Source organism: Cotesia glomerata, linkage group LG2, assembly GCF_020080835.1.
Source record: "Cotesia glomerata isolate CgM1 linkage group LG2, MPM_Cglom_v2.3, whole genome shotgun sequence".
Classification (NCBI taxonomy): Eukaryota; Metazoa; Arthropoda; class Insecta; order Hymenoptera; family Braconidae; genus Cotesia; species Cotesia glomerata.
This window is the reverse complement of record NC_058159.1, coordinates 10,206,753-10,221,288: the sequence shown is the minus strand read 5'-3', so window position 1 is coordinate 10,221,288 and position 14,536 is coordinate 10,206,753. Positions and strand designations below refer to the sequence as shown.

Sequence of the window (14,536 nt, the reverse complement as noted above, 5' to 3'; positions counted from 1 at the left end):
AATTTCGTTTGTTTTTCTCAGCAAATATATTCAAATAAAATAAATTTGATCAAAAAACTTCCCATGAAGACAATAAACATTGTCAAGTCTTCCCACAATTTAAAATATTATGTAGGTCAGCGCGTTGGAGTCAGATGTAGATCTAGTCTACAAAGAAAGAGAAACCGGTAGAACATGTATGGACGGTTCTCTTAGTGATTATTATAAATGTTAATCATAATAAAATTGTTTCAGTAGTAAATAAATAAATAAATATATATATATATATGGTGACGTTATTTTTTTGATAGGGGTCTATGACAAGTGAACGTCACAAGGCACAGTCCTATAAAGTCATATTTTCTTACCTCTAGTCACGAAGCCTAGATGGAAGGAGCACGCTCGCTGTGTTATGCACGCGTCTCTGTATACGAGGCATGATAGGGGGACTTAAAATGTCGGTAGAGAGCGCGTCGGTTCGACAGGTCGGATTTTTGAAATGGTATAATTGTCCCTTAGAAAATTAATTAACAATGAAAAATTAAAGATAAATAATAAATGATAAAAAATAATTATTAATAATAAATTTTGATTAGTAATTATTGGAAAAAAATACGTATATTTAATATTCATCGAAAATAATATCAAGAAAAAGTTAATAATAACTGGGAATTAGCAAACAAATAATAATTTAATATTTATAACTAAGTATATTATCACTATTTGTTGATTTATTAAGTTTAACATTAGTTACCTGCAAATATATACAATTAGCTATATCCAGTAAGTCGTTCAAAAAAATATAAAAATTTCTTACAAGTATATTAAGAGTCTTATCGATTTTTACACGAATCTTTACATCATACGATATGTAATCTAAGCAACAAATATTTTTAATATTAGCACCGATTTATAATTTTACATAGAATATATTTTAATACTTGCTCCAATAATTTATAGTTTCCCGATCGATTACCATACTTCATTACATTATAAATAATTCTAGTCATACTTGTTCAATATTATTAGGTTCAACTGAATTGTCATCAAAAACCTCGTTGACTTCTATGCATTCATAATCGTGCAATATTTGACTTGAATGTAATATACCACTTTCCTGTGAAATTCCCAGTGAAATTAATAAAATCGATGTTTATTAATAAAATTAATTATCGAATTAATAAAAGAATCGAATTAATAAAATCGATTAATAAAATTAATAAAATCGATGATTTCCAGTGAAATTAATAAAATCGATGATATTAAAAACAGTAATTTATACTTTGCAGCTGAAATTTTCATTTACGTAAATATAATTTTCAATTGACTTCTTACGTTTGTATTGGCATATACAGAAATATTTGTAGCAGGCATTGTTGAGCTGATATTTTTATGTAATGTCGGGATGGTACCAGGTTTGAGTGTTATTTTCTTTCGTTCAGACACAAACGGTTCTTGATTAGGAATAATAATAATATCTTTGCGAAGAATATATTCTTCTTCAAAATTCAAATCACAAATAAAAATGTCAACTTTCGAATCTAACACTAAATCTTGTCCCAAAATTTGACTCCATTGTCTAACAATATCAGGGTCCTACCAATGAAAAAGAAATTTTCTAATTACTTATCAAAATATTAGTTTCAGTATACAAGAATATTAATGATAATGATTAAATTGCATTGATAATAAAATTATAAGTGTCAATCACAGACACTCCTCTGCTGCAACTTGAGCCTATAGTGATTAATTATTTTAAATGTCATACATGATATTAAAATTTTTGTTCTTTTCGAAATGGGAATGTACTTAATTTAAAATTAATAAACATTAATAAATATATTTATACAATATATTTTCTGTAGACTGGTTAATACTATAAATCTGAATTTTTTTAATGGCTGTCCAGTCTATTGCATGAATTTTTTTTTAACTAATTGTTTATCTAATAATTTATAATATCGTTCGCCTGTATTCCCTACAGGCATAAACGGGTTTGATTCCTGGTCTGGGCCGTCCGAATTATTTTTTCAGTCAAATTTACCTTTAATGACAAATTTATATACGAATTTTAAAATCGTTTATGCCTGTAGGGAATACAGGCGAACGATATTATAAATTATTAGATAAATAATTAGTTAAAAAAAAAAATTCGTGCAATAGACTGGACAGCCAATAAAAAAATTCAGATTTATTAATAAATATAATTATAAATCTTATTATTTTATCAATGAAATTACAAATTTTGGGGTTATACTTACTTTTGGCAGCTTAAATAAGGAGTTTTTATCCTGTTGTAAATCTTTTTTACATTTTTTATTATTTTTACTGTTTTTACAATTCACCACAGCACAATTTTTAACCATTTTGAATTTTATAAAACGCTTATTTGTTAACTATGACAACAATCTATCTAGGCTTCGTGCCTCTAGTGATAACTCAAAATTATTTTATTTGGTTTGAGTTTATAATTAATTAAATATATATATATATATATATGTATATATATGTAGAAGAGCTGTTCTATGTATACAGTGACTCATCACGATATCTCGGGAACCATCGGACCTAGAAACTTGAAATTTAGTAGGAATATTACTTTTGCCATCTAGAAGTCAGCTAAGAAAGGATTTTAACAAATTCCTTCCCTAAAAGGGTTTTCGGGGGCGTTAACAATGAAAAATTCCCGTTTTTAAACTATAGCTCCTATCGACTCCAAATTTAGTAGGAATCTTCTGTACGAGATGTAGAAATAATCTATAAACGAATTTTATGATATCTCAACCCCACAGGGGGTCGCGGGGGTGGGTATTAACAATTAAAATTTTTAATTCTCAGCTATAGCTCCTACAGACTCCAAATTTTGTAGGAATTCTCTATAAGTGATGTAAAAATGATTTATGAACGAATTTTACGATATCCTACCCCAAAGAAGATTGCGGGGGCGTTAACAATGAAAATTTTCAATTTCCAAGCTACACGAAAAAAAAAAATTTCGTTCTGGTAACCTAACTGTAGAGTTACCACAACTATACGCAGTTTATTGTTTGTTGTAGAGTTACTGAAACAAAATGTTATTTAGTTCTGATAACTCAATGTTGTTGAGCTCTCAGAGCTCTACGGGATTGTTCTCAGAACCAAACGGTATAGTTGGGAGCACTTTACATTGCGCAGTAGTGGAGTGCGCTGACATATTTCATAACCTTCTAAAATGACAAACAGAATTATTTTGTTACTCATCCATATTATTAAAAATATATGAGGACAATTAAGTTTCCAGTTTATTTATTTAAGGAAATAGGTTTTTTTTTTTTTTTGTCAAATTGAATTTCGTTAGAACAGTTTTGTATTTATGGTTTTTCAAGGTTCATTTACAGTGACTGTTAATTTAATTTATTAGTTGAATATATTGTGATAAGTAATAAGTTATCGGAATACATTAAAAAGACCCCATTTAACACAAAATGAAATTTGTTTTCGTTTATTTATCTTTTCTTGTGCATATACGGTAGTAATTTTATGTCCAATATTTATTGATATAATTAAGAAAATAAGATAATTTTGTGACGACCGTATTTTTATTTTATAAATAATTTTTATTTGTAATATAAGTTCTATTATTATTTTATTTCTATTATAATACTTTTCTTTTTTGTCATATACAATTATTGTTGGCAATATAAATTCCTTCTGCCGCATTTATTTATTAAATTATCAATGCTAAATCGTAAAAAAAATTATTAAATAGATTGCCAAAAATTTGTTATAGTCTCAGAACGATCCTGTAGAGTTGTGAGAGGTAAATAACGTTTAGCTCTCAGAGCTCAACGATGTAGAGTTGCAAAAGCCAAACGGTATTGTTACTATCGGAATACGTTAACTTACTGGAACTTTTTACAACTAACTAACTACTATAGAGTTCCTATAGCAAAATTTTTTTCTCCGTGTATTAGCAAAATATAAAACGTTTTATTGTTCGAAACTATATTTTGATACAAAATATTCTTTAAAGAATATTCTTATTTCAGATTATTTCGTAATAAAGTTCGTCCGAAAAGCAATGCATGACTATCACAAACTTATATTGAATTTCATCATTTTATAAAATGGTTGATATTTTATTCAGGATTAATTTTTTCTCAAATGTACAGTTATATTAAAATTTGCATACCATGTTATAATTCATAATATTCATCAGAGATAGAAAACTGTTTTATCTAAAAGTTTATCACATATTCAACGACTTCTAAAAGTAACGTCTGTGTAATTAGAGATTGAATAATATATAAAGAAACTTCATCAAAAATTTCGGAGCAATTATTGAAGACTGATGTGTCCTCTACAGATTATTTATTATTATTGAATTTTATTTTAGTCTGTATTCGATCAATTGGATTGGATGAAAGTGTTTTAAACTTGATATACATTTGTTTGTGTCGTAAGTCTTGTCTGATTCAAAATGAACAAGATGAATGATTCACCTCGCCAAAGAGATATAAAGTAAAACACGAAAAATTCATGTCGAAAACGGGATGCACTTTACAAATGAGAATTGAGGATGCCAGCAAAGAAAAATTGAATCGACAGTGATTAAATAATTTCGTTCGTTTCTAACTGGAATTTATTATCAACAATGATGGATTTCACGAATAATATGAACTTTTATTTTTTTTTTCAATTTGATAACAATTATCAGATTAGGTCATTTTCTAATAAATCTTATTTTGCTTAAGGGGGTATTCTGGTCTAGAAGCATGAAATTTCAGGTAATTTTAAAAGTGCCGTAAAAAAAAGGCAATCAATATTTTTACTGTCCATTTTTTATAAGTTATTTATTAACATTATAAGAATACAGAAAAACATAAAAAAATAAAAAAGTTTAAAATTCAAAATATTAGTAGCTGATAAAGTGGAGGGTCTCAAAAAATTGGCACGTGACGATACTCATGATTCCAACCCTCCTAGCAATCGGAAACAAAAAAAAATAGGAAAACGGTTGACCCTGAAGGCCATCCCTGCAACTTCCCGTCAATTCCATACCTAAACGCTTGAAATTGCACTTATGACGTTTTTGAGCTCTTCGAGCTCATAAATACAATTTGTGTGTTTTTTGAGCTCTCCCAGCTCAAACAATAGCTGTTGTATGCTTTTGAGCTCGGAGAGCTCAAAAGTTTGATAAAACACTATTTTTTGAATTTTCAGATCACAATAACTTTTGAATGAATGAACCGATTTTCATTGCATTCGACGCAGTTTTTTAAGCTTTATGAAGAATTTTCAATTTTAAATTGATAGAATAGAAAATTTCGGAGTTACTCCGAAAAAACGCTTTTTTCGGTTTTCTTTTGTCAACGATAACTCACGAACGAATCAACCGATTTTGACCGGACTGGCAGCGATCGACGTGGTTTTTTGATGTTAAAAGCTGATTGGTTTTTGGAATTGATTAGTAAAGCCGTTTAAAAGTTATTCCAAAAAAACCCCATTTGAAAAAATTTTTTTTTGTAGTTTTTTTGTGATTTCTTAAAATCTACCGGTCTAAATCGTTCCAAAGTATATTCAAAATCTAAGTTCAGTCAAGCCCTTTCGAATGGCACCAACCGCGATCAAATCGGTTTAGCCATTCAAAAGTTATGAGAGGTTTACATACATCCACACACACACACACACACACACACACACACACACACACACACACACACACACACACACACACACACATACACACACACAGACAGACATACAGACACCATCTCGGGAATAGTCAGGGAAGCTTTCTAGGACCTCGAAACGTCGAAAAAATAAAAAAGATTATTAATCTATAGTAATGTCGCTATGGTCGGAACTACGGAAAAGTTTAATAGTATATTACACACCTAGGGAAGTAAAGTAAGAAATGTCTCAGATCACATGTAATTGTTGGCCGAGGCGAAGCCGAGGTCAACAAACATGTGATCTGAGGCTTTCTTATTTACTTCCCAAGGAGTGTATACTATTTTTTTTGTCCGACGAAGGCGGAAAGCGGCAACTTAGTTTAGCGCAGCGGGACGAAAGTTGCCACTTTCCGCCCGGAGGGCAAAAATTTTTTCACAAAATGGCGACTGCCTGAAAAAAAAAAAAAAAAAAATTCGAAAAACGGTAGACCCTGAAGGTCATTTGTACAACTTCCCGCTCATTTCATACCTAGGTGCTTAAAATTGCACTAACGATGTTTTTGAGCTCTCCGAGCTTTGGTCGAGTGATGAGGGATTTGCTGCAATGCTTTTAGAGCGTACAGTGTTGCCAATTTATACACGTTTGACAGGCAGAGACTAGGAGTGTTTTCGGCAACGTCGCGGACAAAAAACTATTTACGACTCTGGTCAAGCGATGAGGAAAGCCCCGCGATTTTTTTAAGAAATTTTTTTTCAGCAATTTAACGTTTTTAAAGATGTTTGAATAAATTATTATTATATTCTAAATTGTTCAAGGAACAAAGTCAAATTTTTTTGAATAATTTTAGTAAATATTGAAAATGTGATAAAAAAATATAATTGAGCGCGGCGTCACGCTCATACGTTGACCAGTCTAGGGTTAAAATTTAATCTCAGACCTTTGTAATCTCAATAGTTTAGCTATTTACGCAGATAATTTGTTATAAAAACATGGGCAGATGTATTGAGAGTAAAATGACTGATGGCTGCCTGGATAAGATGGTAAAGTGGATGTATAAAAATTATTTAACATTAAATTTACACAGGAATACTTTTATGACTTATTAATGTTATAGAAATATGTAGTATTCTACAACAAGTTTTGATTTAAGATACCTATAATGGAAGAAATCGATAGGGATTGTAGTTGCAAATACTCACACTGAGAAAAAAGTATTTTGATAATCAGGGATATCAGGTATTTTGATAATCAAAATACCACGTATTGTGATTATCAAAATATTAGTCAGTTAAAGACCTATACTCTGCGTAGTAATAATATAATATATGCGCTGTCACTGTCATCGACGTTTTAACACTGTCAGTCAATTTATTTGATTTATACACTGGTGAAAATAGAATTCAACTAATATTTGTTATATTAGCTTGAAAAAAATTTATTATTACACTTTTAATTTTAATTTTTATTTGTTTTGTTAGTTTTATAAGTCAATTTATTTGTGCCAGTAAAGTGAGGTTATAAACATCTAATAGTCTGTTATATTGGTATACTGATAATCAGTATACCTACACGGGAAAACATTTCTGGGAAAATTAACGATACAACTATTTTAAAGCTGGACTATACTTTTATTACTATTAATTGTCAAATATTTTAGAAGAAAAAATACGATTTATTCATAAAAAAATACGATATTACTATTGTAAAAAGTAAGAAATGAAAATTTCCAGTGCTGCCTCTGTATCTATCCAATAAAACTATAGCAAATTTTACAATAGTTGAATTGGAATGTTTCTCAATTAGTGCGAGTGATGGCCGTGCACAGCGCTAGACTCCAAATTTATGTAAATGTTAAAGGATATGGGTCTTAGTTTACCTCGGATAGCGTAAAGGGAGAGTCTCTGGCTGCCAACACAGAGTTCTGGGTTCGATTCCCAGATAGCACAAAAAAGTCGGTTTCTTTTTTCGATTACTGTACAGGTACCAATCAGTCCAACCTTCTATCTCTCTCCCTCCCTAATATTTCTTTTAAAAAAACCAACTGTGAATTTTTACAATAGTTGAATTGTAAAGTTCACAAACACATATTGTATAATTTGCTCTATAGTATTCGACTTTTTAAGACTCTTGCTAGTCTTATTTGTTGGATAAAATTTACAATAGTAGATCGTAAAAATTACTAAATGAGAAGTATAGTCCACCGTTACTATTTTATTTAGTAAAAATTACAATAGTAAAATAGTAAAAACTCCTTCAATTTTCTTTCCGTGTAGGTATTGTGATAATCAGTAAACTTATTGTGATTATCAAAATACCACGTATTCTTAGTAGCACAATATCAAGTATTTTGATTGTCAAAAAAAATATCCTTAGTAGCAAAATACTTTTTTCTCAGTGCAGGGTTAAGTTTGGACCCATCAAAATGTGGTTTGTGACACTCAAAAAGAATTCACTGCACTTTAATTTCTTAAAATTTTTTACCATTTCCGTCCGTTAAATTCTATGAAATAAAATTTTAGAAAGAGTGTTTTTTCGATCAATTGCGAATACATTAGTTCTATTTTTAAACAAATTTCGATGAAGATGACCCGTAGGATCAATCACTGTTTCGATTTTTTTTAATCAATATTATTTTTAGAATCAATAACGGTAAAATAATCAGATAAAAATAAGCTAGAATTAAGATAACACTGCTACTTTGAACTGTTTGAGTCTAGTATCGATCCGTCTATTTCGTTGCTCCTTAGATTTAGAATGAAGAACAGAGAAAGGACGAGCTTTGTGGCATGCAAAAAGTAAACGTTAGAATCAGTGATATTGAATTCAATAATTTACCAACTACAAAGCTTGCCAGCAAAAGAAATTTTGTTAGTATTAGATATGTACACTGATAGAAAAACAATCTTGATTCAAGAAACTTTTTTTCTTCAAAACTTTAACTCTTGAAACTAGATATAGATATATTTTTCTGCCCTCCGGCCGGAAAGTGGCAACTTTCTGGCCGCTGCGCTAAACAAAGTTGCCACATTCCGGCTACGTCGAGCAGAAAAATAGTATACACACCTTGGCCAGTAGAAAGTAAAGCCTCAGATCACATGTTTGTCAACCTCGGCTTCGCCTCGGCCAACAATTACATGTGATCTGAGACTTTTCTTATTTTACTGGCCTAGGTATGTAATATACTATCTTTCAAGAATTTTTGTCTTTTGGTTCAAGATAGGCGATAACATTGATTCAAGATGTTACCGACTTATGTTAAGAATGGCTTTTTTTTGAGTCATTAATTAATTTACTTATTTTCAAGAAATAATTTTTATTTGGTATAACAATTAAAGACTATTTAGTTTTTGAAATATACTTTGATGAATTATTTTAAGTTTTGTAAACGATAATGTTATTTTGATTGAAAAACTTGAATGTATCGATTGAAGATAATATAGCTCTTAAGCCAAGAAAATCTAAATCAAGACAAGAAATTCTTAAAGCAAAATAATCATTTGTCTTCCAAAATAAATTCTTAGATCACGAAAATATCTCTTGAGTCAACATAAATTTTCTATCAGTGTAAAGAATTAAGAAATCATTTTAATTTCTATTGCGATGCTACTTAATGGTTCTTGAAGCGATTCTGCATAATTTTCATATGTTTTGAGAGCCTTGAGATAATGTTCTCATTTATCTTCGCAGTTTTAGAAACATGGAATCATTTCTACCTCTTGAATTGCAGCTTAAGCATTTGTGGGATTATAATTTCATGCATTGCTTTATAATTAATTACTTTTTAACGCTCAATATATATTCTGTACATTGATTTCTTTAATATACACAGATATTTTGAATAAATTAAATAATTAAAATTCAATTGAATAGCAGAAATCATGTAATTACAAATTTTGCATTAGATTTGTGAAATCATTCATGTATTTTAAATGAAAGATTATTTGGTAGAGCTTTGAATATCAGAATGATAGTACAATTTTCGACAACGAAAATTAAAAAATAATTTATTTCATTCAATTCAACCGACAGTTATCTTAAAAAATAAAAGCTTTTCTGATGATCAGTTGTAGAAAGTAACTGCTACATAAATTGTACCACATCTCATAATATAAAACATTAATGAAATTTAATTGATTGTGTGATTGAGGGCGAATTGATTGAAGATAAATAATTTTTAGAAAATAAGTTTTTACATAAGAAAAAGTATATTATACTACAAGGACAGGGTTTTCAAATACCTGCCCTTACACACGGAAAAAAAATTGTAAGAAAAATTACAATTTTGACATCGTACAAATGCGTATAAAAGTAGCTAATATACGAATTTTTATGGTGTAACGTTCTAAATTAAAAAATATAAAATTATAAAAGTGAAGATATTAAGATTCTGGTTTTTTCCGTATAGTATATACTATTTTTTTTCTGTTATAGCTGTTTGTAAGTATGCACGTTGATTGACTGCATTTTCATAAACAATAAAACAACGTTCTAGTAAGCAGCTCATATTTAGCGGGCCATTCCAACTTTTATTTGATTCTTTCTTCTTAACTTATTTTTAAAATATGTTTTAATATATAAAATATGTCTTAAAAGCTAAATCACAATTTTTTTCAACAGAAACAGATTTAATTTTTTAACCTTATATTTATTTTTATGTTAAAAATAAAACACAATTATATCATTGATAACACACAATTTTAGTACAAAATGACTATGTTATTGATTACAAATTTTTCTTATTACATATTTTTTTCCCATAGTTTATCATAATAATTACATGAATAATGATTATAAATAACAGAATACTTATTTTTAATTAAAAATTGTTATATGTTAGCTGCATTTACACTTAGTATTATTTAATGCATCGTTTATATTTCGTTATTTTATCTAACTTGAAGACACAACTAAGATGAGAATATTTACTTATTTATTTTTTTTTTTTTTTCAATAATTAATATTTAGATTACATCTTTTATTAATTTATAATAATTGATACATATAAACACTAATAATTTCTAAACTAGCAACCTCGAGATTATGCATCACAGTAAGAGTGACAGAGATGGCGACTACTGCTTTGCAGCAGGCTTATCTATCGGTCTGCACGAAAAAATTCTTTCCTTCCGCTGTTATGAAAGGCGTGCGCGTAATTCAACATGTGAATCAATGTTAGAATTTTTCTCCTACTTTATTGTAAATTAATATTTTTGTTAATAGCTTTATTCTCATCTGAAACTTATTAAAATTAATTAAGTTGTATACAGTTAGTAGACTTTTATTTCTGTTAGATCCAATTTTAACAATTGAAAATTATTTCTACTTTTTAGTGTTATTTGCTATTGGAATATTTTTAGGAAGTGAGAATTCGCCCGATGAGGCACGGGGCACGGGTCTATGCATACACTACACTCGTGCCGATATTTCACACGCACGGGGCACGGGTACGAGCACGGATACAGTGTATAATAGACCCATGCCCCGTGCCTCATCGGGAGAATTCTCACACTATTTTTTTTATATCGAACGGAAATAAGAAAACTTTTTAAATTGTTTAGAAATTCAACAATTAAAAAGTATTTGAATTTTAAATATTTGATATAGTTTACAAGTAAATAGAATATAAATGTCATAAAATATTTTTAAAGGAAAAATAAGGAACAGTAAGCTTTTGGACTTTAGTCACGGAGGCAATCGAGTGCTGCTGTTATCGACCCAAGGAAAGATGGGAGTCGACATCTTTTTTCGAAATGATTATTCATAAAATTTTTTTCGATCATATTAAGGTTAATATAATATTGATCTTTAATTTTCAACCAAAGCGTTGGTCACTTAATCCAATGAGTCCGGAAGTTGTGTCATAAACGGAGCATCTTTATTATATTCTAATACTATATATTATAAATTAGTAACAAATTATATTGGTAATCATTTTTAATGAAACTTAAATAAATGGAAAGACACTAATGTTAATTAAGCCTCATCATTATTACAATATGTACATTAAATCGAAGATCGTTCAAAATACTTGAATATAAAAAAAACACCAAAATTAATGAGAATAACATATTCGAGTTTCTGTATTTTTTTCTTACGTTGTATAAATTTCTTTCCACATCTTCCTTTCCAACTGCAATATTTTACGGTTATGAGATAACAAATTACACTTTCAACAAAAAATTAACATCGTTATTATACTTAATTCAAATTTGTTGAATAGTAAAAAAAAACTCTTGATAAAAGTATTGAATGAAAACCCAAGTCACTTGCAAGTATATTAAATAATTGAAGCTGTTAGCTACTTTTAAATTAAGAAAATACCTACAGTAATCAAAAGTTCCAATAATCTTCTCAATACTTTTCAATTCTTCGTATCGTTTCAACTTTTACTTTATTCAATTAATAGACTTATTATTAACGATCTTGATAATCTCGTGCCCATTAATATTAAGTATTCGAAAAGTTTAATTTTCACACAGCAATTAAGTCAAATAATAAAAGTTTAATAATAGTAAAACGAGCTGTTTAAATTAGCGCTGCGAAAAATATGGCTCTAAATTATGCAGGTCGTGACTTATAATTCATTGTACAGGGTACAGACGTTTAATTACTTGAATCGGAAATACTAATTGTTAAAATAAATTGAAAAGGACCAAGTGTTGACAAATAATATTGTTCTTCAAGCAATGGATTGTTAATATCAACATGTGTTAATCCTAAATAAAGTCAATAGATCTTCAAAGTTTTCAAAATATTTAAAATCGTGTTTTTTGTGACTTTATTCTTAAATAATTTTTGATTGAGAAGAGAGCTTATTTTTACACGAAAAAAAAAAATAAGGAAAACGGTTGACCCTGAAGGCCATCCCTGCAACTTCCCGCTAATTCCATACCTAGGCGCTTAAAATTGCACTTATGATATTTTTGAGCTCTTCGAGCTCAAAAATACAATTTATGTGTTTTATTTTGAGCTCTCCGCGCTCGAAAAGATAGCTATTCTATGCTTTTAAGCTTTTCGAGCTCAAAAATCTGATAGAAGTTTAATAAAACGCTATTTTTTGAATTTCGAAAAAACACTTTTTTTTTTGTTTTCTTTCGTTCACGATATCTCTCGAACGAATCAACCAATTTTGATCGGCTTGGTGGCGATCGACGTGGCTTGTTAATATTAAAAGCTGACTACTTTTTGGAATTGATCGGTAAAGTCGTTTGAAAGTTATCCCAAAACAACCACATTTAAAAAAAACTTTTTCATGGTATTTTTGAGATTCTAGAATTTACTCAAATTCTACCGGTTTGAATTGGTCCAAATTGTATCCAAAATCTAATTTTGGCCAAGCCCTTTCGAATGGCACTGACCGCGATAACATCGGTCAAACCGTTCAAAAGTTGTAAGCGGTTCACATATTCACACACACACACACACACACACACACACACACACACACACACACACACACACACACACACACACACACACACACACACACACACACACACACACACACACACACACACACACACACACACACACACACACACACACACACACACACACACACACACACGAGGCATAGTGACAACATCGCAGAGGTAGTCAGAGAAACTTCCTGTGACCTTAAAACGTCGAGATCTGATAAAAACTCAATTTCTGCAAAACGGACTAAAACCAATAACATCCCGATTTTTGAAAATCTTCGATTTTCTCGGCGGGAAGTTAAAGAGTGTTTTTTCTCGAACTTTTTTTAACTTCCCGCTAAGAAAAATTGAAAATGTGTGTGTGTGTGTAAACCTCCTATAACTTTTGAACGGTTCGACCGATTTCATCGCGGTTGGCACCATTCGAAAGGGCTTGACCAAACTTAGATTTTGAATACAATTTGGGCCGATTCGGACCGATAGATTTTGAGAAATCTCACAAAAACTGAAAAAAAATTTTTTGAAAGTGGTTTTTTTTTAATAACTTTTAAACGGCTCTATTGATCAACTCCAAAAACTAATCAGCTTTTAACTTTGAAAAACCCCATCGATCGCCGCTAATCCAGCCAAAATCGGTTGATTCGTTCGAGAGATATCATAAAGGAAAAAAAAACCGAAAAAAGAGTTTTTCGAAACTACTCCGAAATTTTTAGTTCGATCAATTCAAACTTAAAAATTCTTTATGAGGCTTAAAAACTGCATCGAGTGCCGTCAACCACGTGAAAACCGGTTTATTCATTCAAAAGTTATTGCGGTTTCGAAAATTCAAAAAAGTGTTTTATCAAACTTCTATCAGACTTTTGAGCTCGAAGAGCTCAAAAGCATAGAAAAGCTATCCTTTTGAGCTCGGAGAGCTCACAGCATCACATAAATTGTATTTTTGAGCTCGAGAGCTCAAAAACGGCATAAGTGCAATTTTAAGCGTCCAGGTATGGAATTAGCAAGAAGTTGCAGAGATGGCCTTCAGGGTCAACCGTTTTCCTAATTTTTTTTTTTATTTTTTATCAAGTCAAAAGTAGAAAAATGAATTGCGTAGAGTAAGACAACCTTGGAGGAACTCAAATAGGACTTTATGATTGGGTTTCTGCCCGGTACAGAGGATACCGTGATCAATAGTTTATTCATTTATTTATTTATTTCCTTTTATACAACAACAGCCAGAAGGCCAATAACAACGTCTCTAAATAATTTTATACAAATTACATAGTATAACTTAAAACTAAGTTTAATTACATAGTATAACTGAAAAGAAAAAGAAAATACTGAAATTTTTACAGATATTAAAATAAATATAATATAACATTAATTTAATAATAATTATGACATATAAGAATGAATAATTAAATAGTTAATAACATAATTAAATTACTGTTTTAATTTCAAAAAACTGCGTTTTCAATTTTTTACAAGCTATACAATTCAAT

At 29.8% G+C, this 14,536-nt stretch overlaps 2 protein-coding genes across 3 annotated transcripts in view; one reads left to right on the top strand and one right to left on the bottom strand.

Annotated features, from left to right (window-relative positions):
* Positions 1–14,536, top strand: part of LOC123258558 (furin-like protease 2) — a 344,896-nt gene that overhangs the window by 77,733 nt on the left and 252,627 nt on the right. The gene's annotated exons all lie outside the window — the stretch shown is intronic.
* LOC123258567 lies at positions 926–2,381 on the bottom strand. The gene is made up of 3 exons (XM_044718655.1): positions 2,241–2,381; positions 1,315–1,575; positions 926–1,096 (listed from the first exon to the last, which is right to left on the bottom strand). The coding sequence occupies exons 1-3, from the start codon at positions 2,343–2,345 to the stop codon at positions 986–988; spliced, it is 477 nt and encodes a 158-aa protein (XP_044574590.1). The 5' UTR covers positions 2,346–2,381; the 3' UTR covers positions 926–985.

Bases quoted from the DNA above. Each gene is read 5' to 3' on its own strand.
- LOC123258567 (XM_044718655.1), bottom strand. From the start codon at position 2,345: ATGGTTAAAAATTGTGCTGTGGTGAATTGTAAAAACAGTAAAAATAAT. The intron at 1,576-2,240 runs GTAAGTATAACC...TTTCATTGGTAG, and splicing joins CCTTATTTAAGCTGCCAAAA to GACCCTGATATTGTTAGACA. The intron at 1,097-1,314 runs GTAAGAAGTCAA...GGAATTTCACAG, and splicing joins CTGTATATGCCAATACAAAC to GAAAGTGGTATATTACATTC.